This window comes from Myotis lucifugus, unplaced genomic scaffold (assembly GCF_000147115.1).
Source record: "Myotis lucifugus unplaced genomic scaffold, Myoluc2.0 scaffold_5, whole genome shotgun sequence".
Taxonomy (NCBI): domain Eukaryota; kingdom Metazoa; phylum Chordata; class Mammalia; order Chiroptera; family Vespertilionidae; genus Myotis; species Myotis lucifugus.
Window position 1 is genome coordinate 18,303,245 of NW_005871053.1, and position 24,024 is coordinate 18,327,268.

The following is a 24,024-nucleotide window of genomic DNA, read 5'->3' on the forward strand; positions in this document are numbered from 1 at the left end:
CCCAGGCATTTATTATGTGCCTGGCACATCCTAAATTGTTTTTAGGACGAATGAAAGAAATATTAACAGCTTTATATTCTACCCTTTTTTGGTAAGAGATGTATAGATCACAAAATAAGAATTCATCCAAGAAAAGAGGAGACTATATTAGGGTCATAGCAAGAGGAAGAAAACAGTTTGAAAGCCTGAAACGGGCTATGATTTACCCAGGTTATTATACTGAATATGAAGTTTAGAGTCACATAAACCTAGTTTCGGTATAGATTCTGCCACTTAGGTTGAAAAACTAACTTTATTGAGTATCAGTTTCATCTGAAAATGGGCTCACAATGCTGACATTGTAGGGCTAAGAGGATTTACATATAAATTTAAAGTATGTAACAATTTACTAGACACTTAGACAGGAGGTTCTAAGACAAACAATTTAAAGGCATAGTGGCAGGACTGTCTAGGCACAACAATGGAAAATCTGGGATAGAAAAGAGAAAAACAGTATTTAGGGGTCAGGGAATGTAAATATACTTGATGATCAATAGTAGTATGAGGGATCATCCTTTAAAACTTGTGAGGTAATTTAGGATACATAAAAAGGCAACTTATAAAACTCTTCACTCCTTTGAAATGGTGTAAGTGAGAAAAAAGAATGGATATATAAGTTCAGGTCTGACATCAATTTAATGTGCCTTCCAAATGGAAATGAGATATATGAGTCTAGAGCTCAGAGGGCAGGTCTGGAGTAAGATAAATGTGGGAGTCATTCTTATAGGTATCTGAAGCCACAGGAAAAGATGCGATAGCTTATATAAGACTATAAAGTAAAACACACATAAGGGGAGGTAAGGGTAGGCGGGGTCACACGGGGCTCGCCTTGCGCGTTCTGACCAGGCCCTTCGGGGGGTGCTCCGGGGCGATTCCCCCTCGGAGGGGCTCGGCCTGCGGGGTCCCCACAGCAGCTGCGGGCGGGCGGGTCAGCCTTCTCCCCTTTACAAAAGCCTCCAAGTCAATCGCCTTTTGTGCCCTTTCCTCAGAAGGAAAATTATCTCCATCCTTCGCATCGCTGACTTCGGCCTCAGGGTGCCCTGTCCCCAGCAGCCTGGCACTTCTGTCGGTCCCGGTGCGCCCTCCGTGGAATTGTTCCCACCAGGGGTGTCCGTTATTGCAGTTTGATGACTAATGCCTGCTGCCTAACGATTGAAGGTCTGAGGCAAGACTTCCCATTACTACTTAATCAAGAGGAACTGAGTTTGAAACATACTCTCTTAAAGAGACTTTGGGAGCAAGAAGTGTTCAGGCAGGTTCCTCTGTCAGACTCAGAGGATGCTGGCCATTGATCTTTCTCCTTATGACTTTTTCTGTCTTCATGAAGAGAAGTCCAAAGGGGAAAAGATTATCACTGGATGCCTGACACATTATTCTCAGCTCTGCTTGCTCAGAACTCTGCCAGGTGAGGAGGGAGACACAGAAAGGGAAGAATGGGTGCAGGATTGCTGACATCTTGGTCACAGGACTTGGTGACCTTTGAGGAAGTGGCAGTGGACTTCTCCCAGCAGGAGTGGGCACTCCTGAACTCTGCTCAAAAAATCCTGTACAGAGATGTGATGATGGAGAACTTTAGGAACCTGGCCTCCGTGGCAGGATATCTCTGCAAATACAGTCTGATCACTGAAGTGGGACAGGAAGCACTGAGGCCAGGGAAGAGAAGAATTCTCCAAGGGGCCTGTTCAGTTTCAGGCTGGGCTACTCAACTTAAATCAAAACATGCAATTCCTATGCAGAATGTTCCTGAGGAAAAAACTTCTAATGGCATAAAAACGGACAAGTACAAAACCCTGTTGGAGAGAAACTCTGCGAATGCAGTGACTATGGACAAAGACCTTCCCTTAGGGTGCACAAAATTTCATATACTGAGGAGGGAAGCTCAAAATGTGATAAACATGGGAAGGTTTTTACTGGCCCCTTGTCCCTTCAGAAATGTGCGAGACTTCACACTGCAGAGAAACCTATGAATGTAGTGACTGTGGGAAAATATTCATTTTTCACCCTTCCCTTAAGAAACATGTGAGATCACACAGTGGAGAGAAGCCTTATGAATGTAATCATTGTGGAAAATTCTTCAGCCAGAGCTCTCATCTTAATGTGCACAAAAGAACTCACACTGGAGAGAAACCCTATGACTGTAAGAAATGTGGCAAGGCTTTCACTGTTCCTTCCTCCCTCCAAAAACATATAAGAACCCACACTGGAGAGAAGCCCTATGAATGCAGCGACTGTGGGAAAGCCTTTATTGATCAGTCATCCCTTAAGAAACATCGACGCTCTCACACTGGAGAGAAACCTTATGAGTGTGATCAATATGGAAAATCCTTCAGCACGGGCTCTTATCTTATTGTGCACAAGGGAATGCACACTAGAGAGAAAACCTATGAATGTAAAGAATGTGGGAAGGCCTTTAGGAATTCCTCTTGCCTGCGGGTACATGTGAGAACTCACACAGGAGAAAAGCCCTATAAATGTATTCATTGTGGAAAGCATTTAGCACCAGCACTAACCTTATAATGCACAAGCGAATACATATTGAGCAAAAACTTTAAGAATGAAATGACTACAGGCTAGCTGTAAGTGGTCCTTTACACCTCATTCCTTAATCTAGAACTCACACTGGAGAGAAACCTCATTGTGACCAATGGTGAAAGCCTTTAGGCACAACTCTCAGCTTACCTTATACAGGGAGCAACCTTGAAATAAACCAAAAGGATGGCAGTCATAGGCTACTGATTATACAGCAAGGACATACAATAGTATTTGGCTGTACCAACCCTGGGTTGCTTGTTTCTGGACTTCATGTAACATGAAAAAAAAAAAAAAAAAGCTCCAAACTGGATTAAACCACTCTTGTGGGAAGATTCTGTTACAATGGATTTCACTCTCAATTGATAGATCTCATATGTGGCCAGGTTTTATGAGTCCTTCAAGTATAGTTGAAAACAATGTATAGTCTGTAATTATCAGGTGTAATAGATTTATCTGATAGATAAATTTACTCTGTTTATTAAATCTGTATCATTACAAACCTTAAAAAAAAAAAAAAAAGCACATAAGGCCTTGAAAAACTCTAATATTTAGAGGCCTGGCGATAGAGAAACCTAACAAGAGAGACTGAGGAAGTGGGGCTCAAGAGGGTATGAGAAAAATCAAACATGATGCTGGAATGTTAAAAAAAATAGTGTTTAAAGGAAGAGGTAATACAAGAGATACAGTCAGTTATGAAATGAAATGAAGTAGCTCAATATGTATGAACATGAAAGACTATCAATTTTAGGCAAATAAATTATAAAAATGAAATCTGTGGTCAAGCAGATTTTTTCAAATCCAAGTACTACTAGCTTTACTACTTATTAGTTATGTAGTTATGTGCTTGTGGTCAAGTAATTTCACCTCTCTGCACTTAATTTTCCTCATCTGAAAAATGAAAATATTTCCTTATAAGATTTGTGTGATGATTAAATTTGATGATTGTAAAGCACTCTGACAAACATAGGCCTCACTAAATCTTAGTGATGATGACAATGAAGATAAAAATATTAAAAAAAAACTTAAAACCTTTTTCAGATTGGCATGAACCTATTTTTGATAAAACTGATTCACATATTCTAGAAGGATTTATATCAATTTACTAACAATGGTTACCCCTGAGGAGTGAGAAAGAGGACCATTACTTTATATTCTGTATATCTTGAATTATTTGCATTTTTATCAATAAGCATGTGCTGCTTTTATAATAATATTTTAAAAATCACTTACCTGCCTTGTCTTTGTCTCCCTTATTAATTTGAAATACTCAAATGCATCTGCTTGACAGAATATTCTTGAATGGATGTAGCACATTGACTTCTCAAAGAGGGGCCTCACAGTCTTAAATTGCAGTGAACTAGAAGAAACACTGTGACAAGGACTGGCTTGGTGTGTGAACAGCTAAATGGTAAAAGCCTGTTCAAACTAATGAATGACAGATGGACAGCAATAAAACAACTAGTAAGGAAATCTAGATTACACCACTTGTATTTTTTTTGTAATAGATTTTTTAAAGGTTGTGGTAAAATATATACAACATAAAATTTGCCATTGTAACCAGTTCTAAGTGTACAGTTCTGTGGCATTAAATATACCCACATTGTTGTGCAACCATCACCACTATCCATCTCCATAACTTTTTCATCTTTCCCAAATGAAATTCTGTACCTGTTAAACACTAACTCTCCATTCTCCTCCCCCAGGCTCTAGAAACCACCCTATTTCTGTCTCTATGAATTAGACTACTCTAGGTATCTTATAAAAGTAGAATCATCTTTTGTTGTGAGTCTTATTTCACTTAACATAATATCTTAAAGGTTCATCTATGTTGTACCATGTGTCAGATTTCTTTCCTTTAAAGGCTGAATAATATTCCATTGTATGTATATATAGCATTTTGTTCATCCAAACATTTTGTTAAGACTAGAGGCCAGATGCACGAAATTCATGCAAGGGGCTTGGCCCTCAAAGCCGCGGCAGCTTGCGTTGGCCCTTGCAGCCCAGGCTTCATCCGTAAAGGTAGTCGGGAATGACGTCCAGAAGGTCGTTCCGCTGTCCGGTCTAACTAGCATATTACGCTTTTATTATTATAGATGGTATTACCTTGACTGATTTTGTATGTTAACCATCTTGCATTACAGGAATAAATCTGATTTGGTCAAGGTGTGTAATGTTTGTAATATATGCTGCTGAATTAGATTTCCTAGTATTTTGTTGAGGATTTTTACTCGACATCTGTAAAGGATATTAGTTTAGTTCTCTTGTACTGTTTTTATCTGGCTTTGGTATCAGGGTAATGCTGGCCTCAAAGAATGAGTTAGAAAGTGTTCTATCCTAATCAATTTTTTTTTGGAGAATTTAAAAAGGATTGGTGTTAATTCTTATTTGAAGGTTTGGTAGAATTCATCAATGAAGCATCTGGGTCCTGGATTTTCTTTGTTGGGAATTTTTTGATAACTGTTTCAATCTCTTAGATTTTTTATTTTTCATGATTTAGTCTTGGTAGCTTGAATGTTTTTAGCCATTTGTCCATTTGATCAAGGTTATCCAATTTGCTGGTATGCAACTTTTCCAAGGTTGTCCTGTTGCTTTTCTTATTCTCTTTCTCCTGGGTACCTCTTTCTCCTGTCACTTCAAATATCATCTCTATAAAGACAACTTCCAAAGTTGTATTTCCAACTGGTACCTTATTCCAAAGATCCATATTTCAAATGCCTGCTGATCATCTTCCCCTGGCTCTTGATCCAACATGTGAACTCAAAATATCCAAGCCAAATAAAATAATTTCCTATACTAAAATCAGCATTCTCTACTTCTGTGGCTGCATCAATCTTCCATTCATCCAGGCTAAAAATCTTGGAAGTGCTCAAAATGGTATTTAAAACTTAGGTCTGACTTCAGAGCCTTTGATCTTATCTTCATACTAGTGACCCAGTGTGCGAAGTCACACGAGACCCAGACCCGCGAGGAATCGCGTGAGACCTGGGACCCCAAACCCCGTTGTGCTGTGGGACTTCCCCAAGTCCCGCCGTGCCGCGAGACCCAGAGTCAAGTCCCACCGTGCTGCGGGACCCAGAGTCAAGTTTCGGCCTGCCCGTGTGTGCCTCGCTGCGCACGCAGCTCCGCCCACCCGTGCGCACCTCACCGCGTGCACACGGTCCCACCCACCCGTGCACATCTTGCCACGCACTCAGCTCCGCCCACCCACGCGTGCCTCATCACACATGCAGCCCTGCCCACCCACGTGCACCTTGCCGCGCACACAGCTTCCTGGTGACCTGTCTTTGGTCGTTACGGCGTTAGGGCCACTGGGTTTTTATAATATAGACTAGAGGCCTGATGCACAAAATTCGTGCAAGAGTACGCCTTCCTTCCCCCAGCTGCTGGCACTGGCTTCCCTCTGGCTGCCGGCAGGCACCCGGAACCCAGGCTTCCCTCACAGCCCCAGCTTCATCCGGAAGGTCGTCTGGAAGAATGTCCAGTCTAATTAGCATATTACACTTTTATTATTATAGATAGAAGTTTGAGAACTTGTTACTAAGGACTATAAGTGAGAAATAACTAGCTTGCTTTACTTTAAATTTCAATGTCATTTCTGGGAGTAGATACATGAGGAGAAGCTAGTGATTTACATTTGGTACTTTTGATTCTGTAAGTTCAAAAACAATAAATGTTTCATAAAATAAAATCCCAAGAAATGTCAAAAGAAAGTATGTGTTTTCACATGTTTTAGAAAAAGTTAAAAATAAATGAGATTTAAAGTATAAAACCCAATGTCAGAACTCTTATTTCTTTGTGTTACAGGCATACTTTGTTTTATTGCACTTTGCTTTATTGTGCTTCATACATATTTCCTTTTCATCAGCACTGAGCCAAGACTCTCTACCAGCGAAAAGATTATGATTTGCTGAAGGTTCAGATGAATTTACTGAATAAATCTGATATATGACACTGCGTAAGTTTAAGGTATATAGCATGTTATTTTGATATATGTATCCTATATAATAAAGAACTAATATGCAAATGGTCATCACATCCTCACACCATCACGCAGTAACGGCTCAGACACTCAACACTGGGGAGAGAGGAATGGGGACCAGCCAGGCACAAATGAGCTCGAGAGAGAGGAATGGGGACCAGCCAGGCACAAATGAACTCGTGAGAGAGGAATGGGGACCAGCCAGGCTGCGGCCCGGGAGAGGGACAAGCCCCCGCCTCACAGTCCCAGGTGCCTGTGGCTATGGCGCAGGCGAAGCCGCCTGCCCACGGTCCCCTGCAGCTGTGGCCGGCACGGGAGAAGCCGGCCCGGGTCCTGGGTGCCTGCAGTCAGCCAGAGGGAGAAAAGCCCAGGTCCTGGGTGCCTGCGACTGGCCGGAGGAGGGAATCCTGGGTCCCGGGTGCAGGGCGAGACAGAGGCGGTTAGGGGCAATCAGGCCAGCAGGGGAGCAGTTAGGGGCGATCAGGCAGGCAGGCAGAGGTGGTTAGGGGTGGTCAGGCAGGCAGGCAGAGGGGTTAGGGGCGATCAGGCAGGCAGGCGAGAGGTTAGGAGCCAGCGGTCCGGGATTGCGAGAGGCAATCAGACATCCCCTGAGGGGTCCCGGATTGGAGAGGGTGCAGGCTGGGCTGAGGAACCTCCCCCCAGCCCCGTGCACAAATTTCGTGCACCGGGCCTCTAGTATATTATAATATAATAAACATTGTAGTGTTATCACATTACATAATTATAGTAAAATGTTATTGTCTATATTCATTTTATTGTTCATTAGATCTCTGTCTTATTTACTACTTGTTTGTATCCTTATTTGCCACATGTTTGTACCTTAAACACCATCAATCTTATTTCCCTCCCCCACGCCATCCCCTGGTTACCACCATTTAAATGTTTTTTATAAGTCTGACTTTTTAGATTTTACATATAAGTGATACATGATAACCCTTCTAATTTCTGGCCACCACCACCTCCGATATGCAAACTTATTTTCATTTGCAGCTATTTTTTTCCCTTTTGTTCCCTCCAGTACCCAGAGGAATAGATGTTTCTCCTCTTGTTCATAGTAAATTCCTTAACCTATTCCTGACCAATGGGTTGGCCTCATTTCCTTCCTCTTACCATTTGGTCCTTTAACCATTTCCTTACCCTATACATTCTAATTAAGAAATGTTATCCACATTCAAGGCTATAATAAAACCTGTTATTCTATTTTATTTATTTTTTATATTTTTATTGATTTCAGAGAGGAAGGGAGAGGGAGAGAGAGAATCATCAATGATGAGAATCATTGATCGGTTGCCTCCTGCACGCGCCCTACTGGGGATGGAGCCCGCAACCCAGGCATATGCCTTTGACCAGAATCGAACCCTTGACCCTTCAGTCCGCAGATCAACGCTCTATCCACTGAGCCAAGCCGGCTAGGGCAAACCTGTTATTCTATACTCTGCATCTACAATCTCCAAATCAGAACTCTACACAGGCTTCTAGATCCGTATTTGCAAACGTCTACTAAACACTCCACCTGCACGCCCCATAGATAACTAAACCTAACAACTAAAACCGAATTAGACATCATATTTCTCTATCTCCAAATCTGCACTTCCTCTCATTATTGGTTTCAGTTATCAGCACCACCATTAACCCAGTTTCTATTCCAGATATTTGGTTATCATTCTAGAATCCAGGCTGTCACCCTTAGAAGTAGCCTGCATTCAGGTGTCACCTGCTTTCCATTCTTTATTTCCTACATAAATCTTAGATCTCTTTTCCAATTCATTCCTAATACTTAATTTAACTCCTTATTTTGATTGCTTGAAATGGATGTCATTCATTTTTTCTTTTAAAAACTGAAGTATAACATAATTATATATTAAAAGTACATAAAGTTCAACTTAATGGTTGCCACTTACTTTTAAATTCCTGGCTCTTAGAACATTGCTTAGCACTGATATGTTTGTTGAGCTGAATTCCATATTGTTCTCTATCCTATCTTCTATCCCACAGTCTTTTATATAACTATATACTAGACTTTTCTAAAGCATATATTAATCCTTCAGTAAATTCTGACTGAATAAGAATAGAGTACAAACTACTTAGTCATATTAATCACTGAGCCATAATATACCTTCACAACTTCTTTTAGGAATCATAGGATCACCTTATAGTATACTGTGTATAGAGGTAATTTTACAAAGCTGAAACTTCTGGTAAGTCCTTAAATATTTCACTGAGATAGTCTATTTTTCTGTTATAGTTAAAGATGGAAGACTATTATAAATTAATAACAAATTAGTTCTAGGATATTTAAAAATTTTTACTGTCTTCCTGCTTGCCAAATAACAATGTAAAAATAAAACAAAACATGCCCGGCCAGCGTGGCTCAGTGGTTGAGCACTAACCTATGAACAATGAGGTCATGGTTCCATTCCCGATCAGGGCACATGCCTGGGTTGAGGGCTCAATCTTCAGTGTGGGGGATGCAGGAGGCAGCCAATCAATGATTCTCTGTCATCACTGATGTTACTATCTCTCCCTCTCCCTTGATCTCTGAAATCAATAAAAATATATAAAAACAAAACAAAACACAAAACTAAGACAGTGATACTTCTTTCAGTTCGTGATTTTAAGTAAAAACTATGAAACTAATATAAAATATTGAATGTCAATTGTAATTGAAAAAGAAATTATGAAAGACCATTTGTGATATTTTCTTTATACAATCACCTTCAAATGAACTCTTCCCACAGGTCACATAAAAATCTCAGATTATATCCATTAATATATCCCCATGTTTCAGTACTTATAGTTCTTCAAGACAGTTTCTAACAATATAGTATTTTTTCAATAGCAAAAGACTCTCAAATTCCATTTACCAGGATAAATAACTTTGAAAACCAAAACCATATACCTTTTGCTGTAGTTCTTTTACTGCAGAATCTCTATCCATGCATGCCTGTCGGTAGGCTTCATAAGCTTTATTGAGTTGCTCACCAATGTTTTTATCCATTCCTCTCTGTCCTGTAGCATCACTATAAAGGATGGAGTAAATGACAGGTCTGGAAAATAACCAGAACAATTTATCGCTATTAAGTTAGATAAATCTCATTTTAAAAATGCGTCTTTAAAGACAGTTCTATATGGTCTATCATGAACATTATAGCATCAAGTACTATAAAGGTTTATAAAGGCATAAAAGTCTCATCTTAAATCCTAATAAGAAATACTTAACTTCTACATTTTTAAAAATATTCTTTACTAATGTTTAAGAGGCAAGCATGGTTCCAGTTCATAAAGATGCTACTTTGAAAATAGTAAAGTGCAACCTAAAAATGGAGAAATATAAAAGGCCATTTTGTTATTAATACTTTATAGAAATGCATAACAGAATTAACAACATGGGAAGAGATTTCTTTTTACTAAATGGACAGTTACTCCCACTTACAAGGTGATTTCTCGCTACACTGAAATTAGAGCAAAATTAAATACACAATAAATGTTTGTGGATGAAGTTCACACTGTTGTTATCACAGAGCAATTAAGATGTGTGAAAATGCTCTTATTTTAGCACAAAATCTAGGGAGAACTGCTGTTGGATTGTGTATTTAAAAAGAAAAATCACGTTCCTTCAAGTACTGCCCCCACTCCATATTAGTTTTCCAACTTCCCTGCTGTTTCTGAACTACAGGTGATTTACTCAGTGGAAGTAATTTGGTTTTATCATCTCAATTTGCATAACATCTCTAACCACATACCTTAGCTCTGAGCAGAGAGCCATCCAATAATTCCTCCTGTCCAGCTGTAAAAACCATACCACAGGACCTTTCTTTTAACCCTCTGAAGGCCACAGAGTAGACAAAGTTCTCTATCAGTTATAGGAGGTATTGGGAGTACCAAATTATTTAGCTTCTTCTTTTTTTAATTTAAATTCTTTGTTTAAAGTATTACATGTCTCCTTTTCCCCCCATTGACTTCTCCCCGGCCGCTCCCACGTCCCCAGCACATGCCCTCACCCCCCTACTGTCTGTGTCCATTGGTTATGTTTATATGCATGCATACAAGTCCTTTGGTTGATCTCTTACCCCCATCCCCCAAGCCTTCCCTCTGAGGTTTGATGATCTGTTCAATGATTTTATGTCTCTGGGTCTATTTTTGTTCATCAGTTTATGTTGTTCATTATATTCCACAAATGAATGAGATCATGTGATGTTTATTTTTCTCCGACTGGCTTATTTTGCTTAGCATAATGCTCTCCCGGTCCATCCATGCTGTTGCAAATCGTAAGAGTTCTTTCTTTTTTACAGTAGTGTAGTATTCCATTGTGTAGATGTACCAGTTTTTTAATCCACTCATCTGCTGATGGGCACTTAGGCAGTTTCCAAATCTTAGCTATTGTAATTTTTGTTATTAATACTTTATAGAAATGGACAACATAGGGGTGCATATATTCTTTCTGATTGGCATTTCTGATTTCTTGGGATATATTCCTAGAAGTGGGATTACTGGGTCAAATGGGAGTTCCATTTTTAATTTTTTGAGGAAACTCCACACTGTTTTCCACAGTGGCTGCACCAGTCTGCATTCCCACCAGCAGAGTTCCTTTTCCTCCACATCCTTGACAGCACTTGTTATTTGTTGATCTGTTGATGATAGCCATTCTGACAGGTGTGAGCGGTACCTCACTGCTGGGGTCCAATCCCAGCAGGTCCAGGGGTCCCCAAAGGTGTGGACGGAGTCGGCGAAGAAGGAATGACACGAAGACAGCCTTCAGTTGGTCAGCAGCCTAGTCAGGACCTACAGCCAGGATCTCCAGCCAAAGTTCTGGTCGGAGTTCTGGTTAGGAACTGATGAGGATCTGACGTTTATTGTCTTATTACATCCGTATTTATACCAGCCGATTTTAATCCTGTCAATTTCTATTACAAGGGTTAAGGTGTTTCTCATCTCCATTCCAGGGAGTAAAGACCATGTAGCTTAATTACCCGCCTGGCACTTAATTAAGGGGTTGTATCCCCTCCCTAACCTCAGGGAAAGATCCCCACCTGGGGAAACAACCTTTCTCGGAGAGGTGACCTTGGTTAAAACACATGGCGCTAAAGGGAGCAAACATATTAAAAACAGTATGCTACATACGCCAGGTCCACTGAAACACATGCTGTGCAGATGCCTCTTTCCTGCAGCGACTGCGTCAAGCAGCAAGGATGGACCCGCCTCCGGCACCTCACTGTTGTTTTGATTTGCATCTCTTGGATGATTAGTGACTCTGAGCATGTTTTCATATGTCTCTTGTCCTTCTGTATGTCCACTTTTGAAAAGTGTCTATTTAAGTCCTTTGCCCATTTTTAGCTTCTTTACAATCGGAAATTCTTCACAATATCAGTTTCTAATCTTTCATAATGTCTTTCATTTTATCTTTGGGTACATAATGCTTTTAATTTAGTATTTTACATTAAGGTATAATTCATATAATATAAAACGCACCATTGTAAAGTGTACTTTTTTGTTTTTTAGTGTATTCCCTATGTTGTACAATCATCACCATTATGATTCCAGAACATTTTTGTCACCACATAAAGAAACACTGTACCTATTAGCAGTCCCAATTCTCTCTCCCTCCATCCCTGGTAACCACTGATCGGCTTTCTAATGCTATACATTTGACTATTTTGGACATTTCATATAAATGGAATCATACAATATATGGTCTTTGTATCTGGCATTTTTCACATGGCATAAAATTTCCAGGGTTTATCCATGCTTTAGCAAGTAATAGTTCTTTATTGCTTTTTATGCCTGAATAATATTCCACTGCATATATACACATTTTGTTTAGTCGTTCTTCAATTAATGGGCATTTAGGTTGTTTCCATACTTGTGTGAACATGTTTTCAATTCTCTTAGATATATACCAAGGTGAAAAATTGCTGGGTCAGATGGAAATTCTGTTTAACTTCTCAAGGAACTGCCAAAACTGTTTCCAAAGAAGCTGTATCATTTTATATTTCCACTAGCAAAGTACAACAGTTTCAATTTCTTCACATCTTCACCAACCTTTATTGTCCATTTAAAAATTATATGCATCCTAGTGCATATAAAATTATATGTTAAGTGGTACCTCACCATAGCTTTGATTTGCATTTCCCTAAAGATGTTAAGCATTTTTCCAACTGTCTACTGGTCATTTGCATATCTTCTTTGGAGAAACGTCTAGTGAAGTCCTTTGACCACTTTTTAACTGGGTTATCTTTCTAATGCTGACTTGTAAGAGTTCTTTATATATTCTGAAAACTAGAGACTTATCATATATATGTATATGTATATATATTATATCTTATGTATTATCTATACATTATATATGTAATATATACACACATATATATGTACATATGTGGATATATATAATTTGTAAATATTCTCTTCCATTGTTTAGATTGCCTTTTCATTTCCTTGACAGTATCCTTTGATATGCAAAGTTTTAAATTTTGATGTTCAATTTATCTATTTTTCTTCTTTTGTTGCTTGTGCTTTTTGTGTCATATCTAAGAAACCACTGCCTAATCCAAGGTCATACAGACTATCACCTATGTTTCCTTTTAATAATTTCATAATTTTAGCTTTAGATCTTTGATCCATATTGAGTTGATCTGTATATGGTGTGAGGTAGATGTCCAGATTCCTTCTTTTGCATGTGGCTATTCAACTGTCCTAGCACTATTTGTTAAAAAGTTCCTCTTGCCCTAACCGGTTTGGCTCAGTGGATAGAGCGTCGGCCTGCGGACTGAAAGGTCCCAGGTTCGATTCCGGTCAAGGGCATGTACCTTGGTTGCGGGCACATCCCCAGTGGGGGGTGTGCAGGAGGCAGCTGATCGATGTTTCTCTCTCATCGATGTTTCTAACTCTATATCTCTCTCCCTTCCTCTCTGTAAAGAATCAATAAAATATATTAAAAAAAAAGTTCTCTTTTTTCCACTGAATGGCCTTGGCACCTTTGTCAAAAAATAGATGAACATTAATCACAATGCTCTTTTAAATACCTAGATAACATTTCAATCTTATTGGACAGTCTTTCATTTTAAGATAATAAATACATTCCTAGGTCAATTTTCAGGCTTAATAAAAACAATTTCAAGGTTTTTATTATGAGGACCACAGTGTCATTACTTTCTGAAGAAATTAAAAGAATGGTAATCTCTTTAAACATTCCACTCAGGAAGTTTGTTTCTACTCCTACCTCTGATAGATGGAAAAGATGAAATACTGTTAGAATAATCAACATTGCCAGGATTTCTGACATGCCATAGACATGATGGAAACACAAGTAATTAGTAGTATTAATACAATGTATCACTTTGAATACTTTATTTATATACTAAATCAATCAAAGGAGGATTTAAGGCAGCTTACACAAGAGATTACAAATAAGCATACAATCAGGAAAAGAAATATATAGGTTAGGTAGCTACAGGGAGTATAATATACTGCATATGCTAATGTAGAAATTAGAGGTTTTAAGTTATTTTATCACTGTCTTAAGAAGCCGTACATGTCAGTACAAATTGCCAATGTAAATCTCATCCATATAGATATTTAAATGTTTTTTTAAAAATTGATTTTGCAGAGAGAGGAAGGGAGAGGGAGGGAAAGAGAGAGAGAAACTTCGATTGGTTGCCTCCTGTATGCAGGATGCATCTGACCAGAGATTAAACCCACAACCTGATTATGTGCCCTGACCGGGAACTGAACCCGAGACCTTTTTGGTAAATGGGATGACACTCAATCGAGCCACACTGGCCAAGGCTTCACCTGTATTTTAAAATCTGGGACAAACAAGAGCCCTGAATTGGGAACTCATCTAGTTTCTTGTTTTGTTCTATCACTATCTGACCTCTGACCTTAGTTTAGGGCCACTAAATCTTTTTGTACCCAAGTTCTTTTCTCTCTAATATAAAAAAGATGTTGGAATCGATTTCTAAGAAACTACTTTGTTCTACAATTCTCGAGTCTGCAAGTCTAAAAATGCATGTCTGTTCCATCAAGAAGGTGCATTCTTGTTTTAAAAATTCAGGTCCTTGAATTAGATCATACAAATGTCACTGAGTTACTGAGTAAATTCCACATGGATGCATTCTATTTCCTGAAATAAGAATGTATGCTGGGTAGATATGATTCAGGTCAATACAACTAAATAAATGATACATTTAATTCCTATCTCACAACCAAGAAGAGAATTGGGTGTTAGATCAGTGACACTGACCAGAGAAAAAGAAATCAGTCTCTGGGACCCAGCTAATTAAATTGGATAGTTTTCAAATATTAACACCTTGAACTTTAAAGCCACTTGTTCCTCTATTTTTTAAAGCATTTATTAAATGTAAATTTTATTTCACAATTTAAGAAGCAGTCACATTTCAATTACATTTTGGCATGTCTCCTGCACAGACTCTAGGGAAACATGCTCAAACCCAATTCTCACTCCCCAAGCCCAGAAAGTCCAAGCTAGAGCAACCTCTGTCTTGGAAACACTCTTCTACTTATGGTTTCACTCTTTTAAATATATTTTTAGGAAAGCCTTCCATAGTAATTTCTTTATTTCTGGGCCTGATTTGCTGGTTTCTTTCCATCACACACTAAGAAAAGTGCTCTCTCTTCCCCAATTCTCCAGAGGCCAGGGTAGTTTCTACCCACTCACCTCCATCAGGAGTTCCTTTTTTCCCCTGGTTGGTTCCTGCCAGAAGGAAAATGGGGGGCATAAGTTCCTATTCTGCTTCCCAGGTACAGCACGTGCCACCCAGGAGGAAGTACCAAGATAATCCCTGGGCAGCAAGTTGCTTCCTCCTTCACTGATCCTTGGTTCAATAACGAAACTGTCCTAGGCTAGGGGAGGCAGCCTGTACAAGGGAGATAATTTTATCTTCCCTTGGTAAAGTTGCCCAACTCCATCAAAAGTTTGCCAACTGCTAGGGCCAGTTTTTTATTTTAATAAAATACATCCCATTACTATTGAATTCAATTATAAAAAAACTAAAGTATTTGCTTGTTTACGACATGTAAAGCACTCTGTCGGGTGCAGCAAGGGGCTTCAGAGATGGCACTACCTTAAGAGTTGAATTCCTTTCACAAAGTTTTTTCACCAAGTCATCATGTCCTATTATTCATATTTCCACTGATAAGGCTCCGTGCAATTAAAATACTTGCCTACAGTTACAAATTCTTAGTTCAAAGATTTTCATTCAAACCTGCTGCACAGCATTCTCCCAGAGTGCCATGGTGGATGTTCATTCAATACAACATTTACTGAGTATCAACTACGATCAGAGCTTTGTTGGGCACTACTGATGCAGTGAGAACAAAACAGACATGGAACCTATTCTCATGAAGGCACCACTAGCTGCAACTTAAAACATATATATATATGACTACCCTGAGATAGCCAAAGGCTATAGCATTTGGAGAGGAAAGTGGTCACATCTATCTATCTATCTATCTATCTATATATATATATATATATATATATATATAAAAAAATAAATAAAAGGCTAAGTGTCTGTCTGTCCGACTGGTAGCTATGACACACGCTGACCACCAGGGCACAGATGCTCAATGCAGGAGCTGCCTTGATGCTCACTGGCCATTTAAAAATAAATGGCACCACGGACTTAGCCCCCACAAACCAACACTCAGCTTCCCCGAAGTGGGACACAGGCCTCACCACCACCCCGGAGCAACACCCCACCAAATCGCAGCCAACGCTGCCAAGACCCCATGGCACAAGATGCAGCCCACAGCCCAGCCCAGCCCGGAAACGGTGGCTGTGGGTGCCGGGCAATGACATCACATAGCAATGCCTGGCTTCCTCTCCCTAGCAACTAGCCTCCTTGGAATTTCTTCAGCCCAGGAACACGACTTGCTTTATAGTGAGGTGCAAACATTTTACAGTTCAATCAAATGTTTGTGAAGCGTTTTCCCATGCCTCATCTCATTTGATGCTCACAGAGGTCCTGGAGTAGGTAGATAGGAAGCTCGGTAGAATTCTATTTTCTTTTCATTAGATGGAAAACAGAGATTTAGAAAGTTTAGAAACTTGACCCGACTGAAAAGAAGAAATGGTGGACCTTGAAAATTACTTCAGGTTTTCTCACTGTGCAGAATATAGTCAAACACTGCTACAGTTAAATATTTTATCCTTTGTTCTCCCTGAGTGATCTATAATAATAATAATCTGCTTTGTGTTGATATTTACTGCTGTGTTGCTGACAATTACCTGAAAGAGAAGTTGGGGTGCTTCACTGGGCTGGAAAAAGTTTAGCAGGTCTAATTAAGCAAGTTCATCTAGATATATAAAAAGCTAAGTTGACTCATGCATGCACGATACATACAAAGCTCTCACTGGTGCCAATCACACGCGTGTGTTTTGATCTGTCATTGTCGATTGTGAATTTGGTTGACATATCCATTATAGAGAAAGGGCAAATAGCGATATTAAAATATTTCTCCTAATTAATTTCTTTTCAATGTGTACGAATCCATGCACCGGGACACTAGTCTATTTATAAGGTTTAGGAAATGTTTTGGAGGTAGTGGCATTTGGATCGGGTTTTTAATTATGGGTAGAAATGACCTCACCTATTCCTTTTAAAAATGTGTGTTTTTTTTAAATTGATTTCAGAGAGAGGGAAGGAGAGAGAGAGAGAAACATCAATGATGAGAGAGAATCATTAATTGGTTGCCTCCTGCACACCCCCTACTGGGGATTGAGCCCACAATCCAGGCATGTGCCCTGACCAGGAATCAGCTGGCGACCTCCCAATTCTTGGGTCAACGCTCAACTATTGAGCCACACCGGCCAGGCTCACCAATTCCTTTTGATTATCAAACAGCAGTCATCCTTTGTAAAACAGTTTCCAGATACCTATAAAGATGTTTTAGTGTTAGATAATATCCATTCTTCACTAAACCAAATAAGGATTATATGCATTGTTTAGCTTGATTTTCCTGGTCTGGTTAAGACAATTTTTAAGTATAACAATAATGGTTACTCATAGAAATGATTGATTAGGCTAGTGCTTTTCCCATGATCCTTGAAACACAAGAGTGGAAATAAAATAAAGAACAAATCCTTTATCTTCTTTGGACCTCAATTTTCCTTGATTTCAAAATTAAGGGGTTAAATAATATAATCTCCTTCAACTTTATTATTATATAGCATTTCCAAAGAAATACAAAATAGGAACTTTTCCTTGGCAAATATGATGATTTATTTTTCCTCATAAATGACACCATAGATTTAAAAAGAGTAGCCATTTTGTTTCAAATTGTATTATAAACTAGGCCTTGGTTACAAAATGGTTGATATGGCTTTCATTTCAAGATGGTGAGAAGCAAGTACATAGGATATCCTCGAAGTAAAGAGATAATACTATACTATGAAAATATGTGATATAAAACTATGAAAATTAATGACTATTTAATAACATTTATAAATTCCCTCCTAACATTTTACTAGGTAGAATGAAAAAAAGTATAGGCTTTGGATTCAGATCTCAGATCTGCAATTTTCTAGCCTATGGAGAGACTGTTTCATGATGTTATTGCTGTCTGCCCCGTAGGTTGGACTACTGCCAGAATGGAGGTTGCTTTCCGTAAACTCCCCTTAGAGATTGTCTAATCATAACTGATGTTCATTCTGACATAAATCAGTACCACTCCCTGGTCTGCTATGTGCTGGTTCCTGGAGCAGGTTGTTGTCCTGACCTGGTAGCATTAATGTACTAATACTCCTGACTATTCCTCCTCCATCCCCATTCCCACCTCCTCACCCTGTATAATTCTTTGATGCCTGCCAAGTAGCATGGGAATCCATTTCATCTTGCAGCTTTCCAAGACATGCCTCCTTTGTAAATTTTGCATAATAAACTGTATTAATAAACTGGAGTGGTGAGCCTCTTTCTTCAGTCTTGCCCTGCTCTCCACTTATGTTTTCTTACCACATACAGTTTGTAGGGTTATTATGAAGATTAAAAGAGACCATATATGAAACATATGTTATTTGTTCCTCATATCCATTCTCTTTTATTATTCTTGATTTTTAGCTTGTATGGTCATGTGACCATGTTCTGGTCATCAGAAAGTAAATGTAATTTCCAAGATGAGCTCTCCTTTTTACCTTTCTCACTTGTCTAGCTGGATGAAATGTTGTGGTGAGTCAACCAGACCCTGTGGTGAGGGCAACACTTCAGGGATGGTTAAACAAAACAGATGGTAGAACAACAAGGATGAAGATGCTTAGGTTCTTGACACTCTGGGGCTGCCAGATCAGCTCTAGGTATCTTCTACTTTGAATTGGAATATGTGAATGAAATAAAATTTCTGTCTAAGCCACTGTGTTTGGGGATCTCTTAAGAGAGGAGCTGAGCTGTTCCCTAATTGGTACAATATTCAAGACTGGTTCAGTGCTGAACACACAGTAGGTAATCCTTGCCTTTTCCCCCTTCTAATTAGAGCTTATAATTTCTTAAGGCAGACACACATGAAAATGATTAATCATATCAGCAGTCAATTATAAATGTGTAAAAAGGTATGAACATAGCTTAATAGGGTTCTGGGAGGCACATGTAGAAGTATATGTAGGAACTCGCCCAATAGTTCACTCAAGATTTGTGCATTTAATTGTATGTAAATTTCACCTCAAAAGAGCAAAAAGAAAAAGAGAACTGTTGGGCTTCACAGAGGATCTAACAATTAGACTGGGCCCTGAATATGAGAAGGATTTCAATAAGTAGAGAATGAGAGGGAAGAACATGCACTCTGAAAGAGCAGAGGTCCTGAGTAGTCTTTACTATAGTGCATTTAGGGACTGGAGGTATTCTACTTATGGAAGTGTAGCAGATGTGCGGATGAGAGGAAGTTCAGACAGGATAATCAGGGCCACCATCTAAGATTGTGCCGCATTACAAAAACCCTAGGGGCAGCATTCATACTGGAATAGTATCCCCTAGAGATGCAGAGTGCACTAACTGCATAAACTATATGCAGCAGACTCAGTTATGACCAGATTGTAGTAGACCTTGAAATTTAGACTTTAAGAAATTTAGACTTTAACCTGCTGACATTAAGGAGAAATGAAGGATTTACAAGTAGGAGATGCACATGTTTTACAAAGGTAAACTGAACACCAGCATGGAATATAAAACTGAGGAAGACAAAATCGGAATATCCATAGGAAACTTGCTCTATTCTGGGTGGAAGATGAGGGCTTGAATAGAGCAGGGAAAATGGAAGGTGGATGGATTAAAGAGATACTTATTTCAAAGGTAAAATCAACAGGATTAGTTGGCCAATCAGATCTAGACAAGGCGGAAGCATTCAGGTCCCTACAATTCAGAATCAGTTACCTGGGATAGGGCCCTGAAATCTACATTTTAATAAGCACAGTAACCCAGGTGATACTGTTGAAGATGGTTCATCAGCCATAATTTTCAAAATACTAGGCAGACAAGTCGGAGAAAGATAAATATCACATGATCTCACTCATATGTGGGATATAATGATCAACATAATTTGATGAACAAGAATAGATCCAAAGACAAATGGTAGGGGAGGGGGGGTTAGAGAGCAACCAAAGGACTTGTATGCATGCATATTAGCATAACCAATGGACACAGACACTGGGATGGTGGGGGCTTGCCTGGGGTGGGAATTGCTGGGGAGGGAGGTGGGTCAATTGGGGAAAAAGAAGACATATGTAAAACTTTAGACAATAATAATAATTTTAAAAAATACTAGGCAGACAAGACAGGGCTGATAGCCAGACACAGAGAGACAGGAACAAAAATTTTGGGGGGAAAGGTATTCAATTTTGGACAAAAGTGCTTGAAGAGACATAATTAACAATAGGCAGGAAAAATGTAGCTACTAAGTGATATAAAAATCTAGAGGAAGAAATAAAGACTAACTATGCCTTCCCTCCTGCTTACATTCTTTAAGTACTGATTTGAATGTCCAGTGTTCTTTGATACAGTTAACCAGACCAAAATCTTTTTTCTATTGCAGGAAAAAAAACTAATTAAAAAAAATTTGTTTTTATTGATTTCAGAGAGAGGAAGGGAGAGGGAAAGAAAGATGAGAACTATCAATCGGCTGCCTCCTGCACACCCTCTACTGGGGATTGAGCCTGAAACCCGGGCATGTGCCCTGACCAGGAATTGAACTGGCGACTTCCTGGTGCATGGGTCCACGCTCAACCACTGAGCCACACAAGCCGGGCAAAAAAACCCTAAGTTTTTGAAAACAGTGGAGAGAGAAAGAAGCAATATGCATTATTGTACCACTTTATGTCATAAGATGTATACTTTTTTCTCCCAAGTATAAACCAAAAGAGAATAGACCCACTTATTATCTATATAATGTCAGAAGGAAAACTAGGTAATGCATAAAATAGAAAGGCATTTTAGTAGAAGTCTGTTGTCTTATGTAAAGAGACTATTAGCCAAATAGGTAGAAGTGTTATCTAATGCTTTGTTCTGTTAACCCTTACATACTATTAAATAACACACAAAGCAACTCTTGTAGCATGTCTGAGTGTGTGATTTTTCTTAAGTCTTTATTTTCCACTCTACCAAATTCATGACAATAAAATAGTATTACTAATGATCTTTAACAAGAGTAGGACAACATTGTACCTATGCTCTGGTCTTAACCAAAAAAGTTTGGGGAAAAAAACAAACCTTCAAGTTATCTGAAAAAGGTCTCCCAAATAGAAGACAATAATGTAAGAGATGTCACAGGATGCACCAGATTCATAAAGAAAAAGAGGCAATTAATCTCATGAATCAACAGATTAGGGGCCTCTCCAGCATCTCTTGAGATATTTACTGTAAAAAAAACAAAACCATTATAAAAGGAGAGAACTGTTCTTTAAAAAGAGTTAAATTTCAGGAGACAGACAGAGGACCTTTTCACAAAAAGGCCTGTTTTCTCTTAAATTACAGTTTAAATTGCTGAGCAGTCATTTAGCCTTGAGAATATTACCAATGATAAATGGGAACAGGCAAAAGCCCACATAATTATAAAGCTGTACTCTGTGCTCTTATCCACTGGCACGGGACTCTACAGCTCTTCATATTCCGGCTTTTAATTTCCCCAGGGACACCTACAGACTGTTGGGCAAATGCTTGCAAGTCACAACTTGTTTTATTAGACGTAATTGTGAGAACTCCAGTAAGAAAATAATAAGATTACAGAGATCTCCAGATCTACATTTTCAGTCATTCCCAAGATGTTTAGGGTGTGACTTTAAATGTATTAATATGATAAAAGTTTAAAACCAGACATACTATTTTTACACCATGCAACACACTCCAACTGCTGAATACTCCTGAGATAGGAACCAAACATCTTTGCATGGCCTGACAAACCAACCTTTCAAACCTGTATTTGTGCCCAAATCACCCAAGTTTCCACTCTTTTCAGGGCCACACCAATTTTTTCTCAAATATGAATATTCAGACATAGTAAATCCTAACACTGTTGTAGGGAAGTTTAATAAGATTTTTGGTTTGCTATTTCACTTCCTTTTGTATCTGGAAAAAATAAAAAAAGATACTATAAAATAAAGATTCCAAACAATTTTTAGATGAGACCACATATTGTGTAATAATTTCTCTATTAAGATAATTTATAGATTACAATCAAATTTAAATAGCCTCGTCAACCAAAGATAAAGTCAGAGTTGGCATAGAGAATACATGTCGAGTCTGGACATGCTTATTGATAGGTAAGAATGAGCAAGTCATTTAACCTTTCTGTGGACCTCAGTTCCCTCATATGCCCCAGTTTAGTAGGTAGGGGTAGAGCATGCTGCAGGATATAGGTTTCCAACCTGTCAATACATTAGAATCATCAAGGGTAGTTAAAACACACACACACACACACCACCACCACCACCACCACCACCACCAATGATCAGCAAACAGTGTCCAAGACTTCTTGGATCATATTTGGTGGTAGTGGTGGGGGGGGGGGGGGGAGCAGAAGTGACACAGATTTAGAATCACTGCCATAGGAGTGTCTAGTTATAACTGGGAAATCACTGTACTCCATAAAACACTACACAAATATGCACCAAGGTAGGGAAACAGGCTTTCATAGTGTCCTTTTGTTTCACAGTAATCTGCGTTTTTAATTGTTCCAGAAGAAGTATATAGAATGTGAAAACAAAAATAGCAGTTGCTAAGGTAGATGATTTTTTTAAAGGTATTTTGATATGTTGGCAGATGGCCCAGAACAATAGCACTCCAATAATATTGTTTCCATAAAATTTCCACAACTCATCCGTCTATAAAAGGGTTTCATCTATGAATGGAAGAGATTTACCATTAATGACATTTGCACTGAAGTTCATGTATTTGAGTGTGACCACAGCTCTTCTACAAAGCAGCAGTGACCCTTTTAACATGATGCTCCCCCTACCAATACTCTAATCATCTCAATTCTATTTAAATTCTCAAACTATCTACCAATAGTTGAGATAGGACATAGATCCCAATGGCATGTCTTCAATCCCGAAGAAGCACATAGCCATGGAACAGAAGGACATCTTAGTCTTGTTTGAATGTCAAGCATCCCAACAATGAAGGAGGCAGTTCTCTATTTCCTCATGGGAAACATTAGGGTCAGAGGTAGGGATCCATACCTATTGAAGTAATATTACTTGCTAAATGTTTTACATAAAATACCTTATTTTAATCTTCCATCTGCAGGAGCATATATTTTCTAGATAAGGAAACAAGTCGTCAAAAGTTAAAATACATTGACTAAGGTCACAGAATTAGAAAATGGAAGACCTAGAAAAATCCAGGTCTCTGTGACGTAAAAATCTAATCTCTAGTTCTTCTCACCCTAATTTAGTTTTTATTTTGTAATTAAAGCTATACATATCTATATTTTAATTAGTCAAATAGTTTCACAGGGCTTACGAAAAACAGCAGTCCCTTGCTCTCCTCTCCCCATTCCTGCTTCACCTTGGCAACAGTTTTCAGCTCTTTTGGTTTATTGCTTCTGGTATTTCTTTCTGTACTCTAACATACTACATTGGCACTATTAATTTTTCAGTTTTATCCATCTTCCCACTATGCAAAATAAGGATTAAGGTCTCTTTATAAAACCCCCTCTCTGCTTAATGTCCTCCCTGTTCTCCTATTTTTTGGTTAGAGTAGCATTCAGTTTTTACTTTCTTAGGACTATGTAATGCTATTGACTGTTGGATGATATAACAGAGTGGTGGGCAAAAGAATATTTACAGTTGTGAATACTCAAAACACAGAGTTCATTCTTGTATTATTATTTACTTACTATTATACTATTTATTTGTATTACAACTATAAATCTACTCTTGCCCACCCCATATACTATGGCTTTTTCCTTTTCTAAAAAACCTTTTCCCTGAAAAAACTTCTTGTTTGCTTTAT

The 24,024-nt window shown here is 38.7% G+C and overlaps 1 protein-coding gene and 1 pseudogene across 9 annotated transcripts in view; one reads left to right on the forward strand and one right to left on the reverse strand.

Moving 5' to 3' along the window:
• TANK (TRAF family member associated NFKB activator) overlaps positions 1–24,024 on the reverse strand; it is a 97,037-nt gene that overhangs the window by 51,160 nt on the left and 21,853 nt on the right. For 4 of the 9 annotated variants that reach the window (XM_014446038.2, XM_023745558.1, XM_006083215.3 and 1 more), the window contains exon 2: positions 9,471–9,618. The exons of 2 other annotated variants lie outside the window; for them this stretch is intronic. In XM_014446038.2, coding sequence (XP_014301524.1) covers positions 9,471–9,569 — 99 coding nt within the window. In that variant the 5' untranslated portion in view covers positions 9,570–9,618. Of the gene's footprint in view, positions 1–9,470; positions 9,619–15,248; positions 15,267–24,024 lie in introns of those variants that run through there. 3 more of the 9 variants (XM_023745551.1, XM_023745554.1, XM_023745536.1) reach the window with 2 other exon arrangements.
• Positions 1,030–2,591, forward strand: LOC102426447 (annotated as a pseudogene).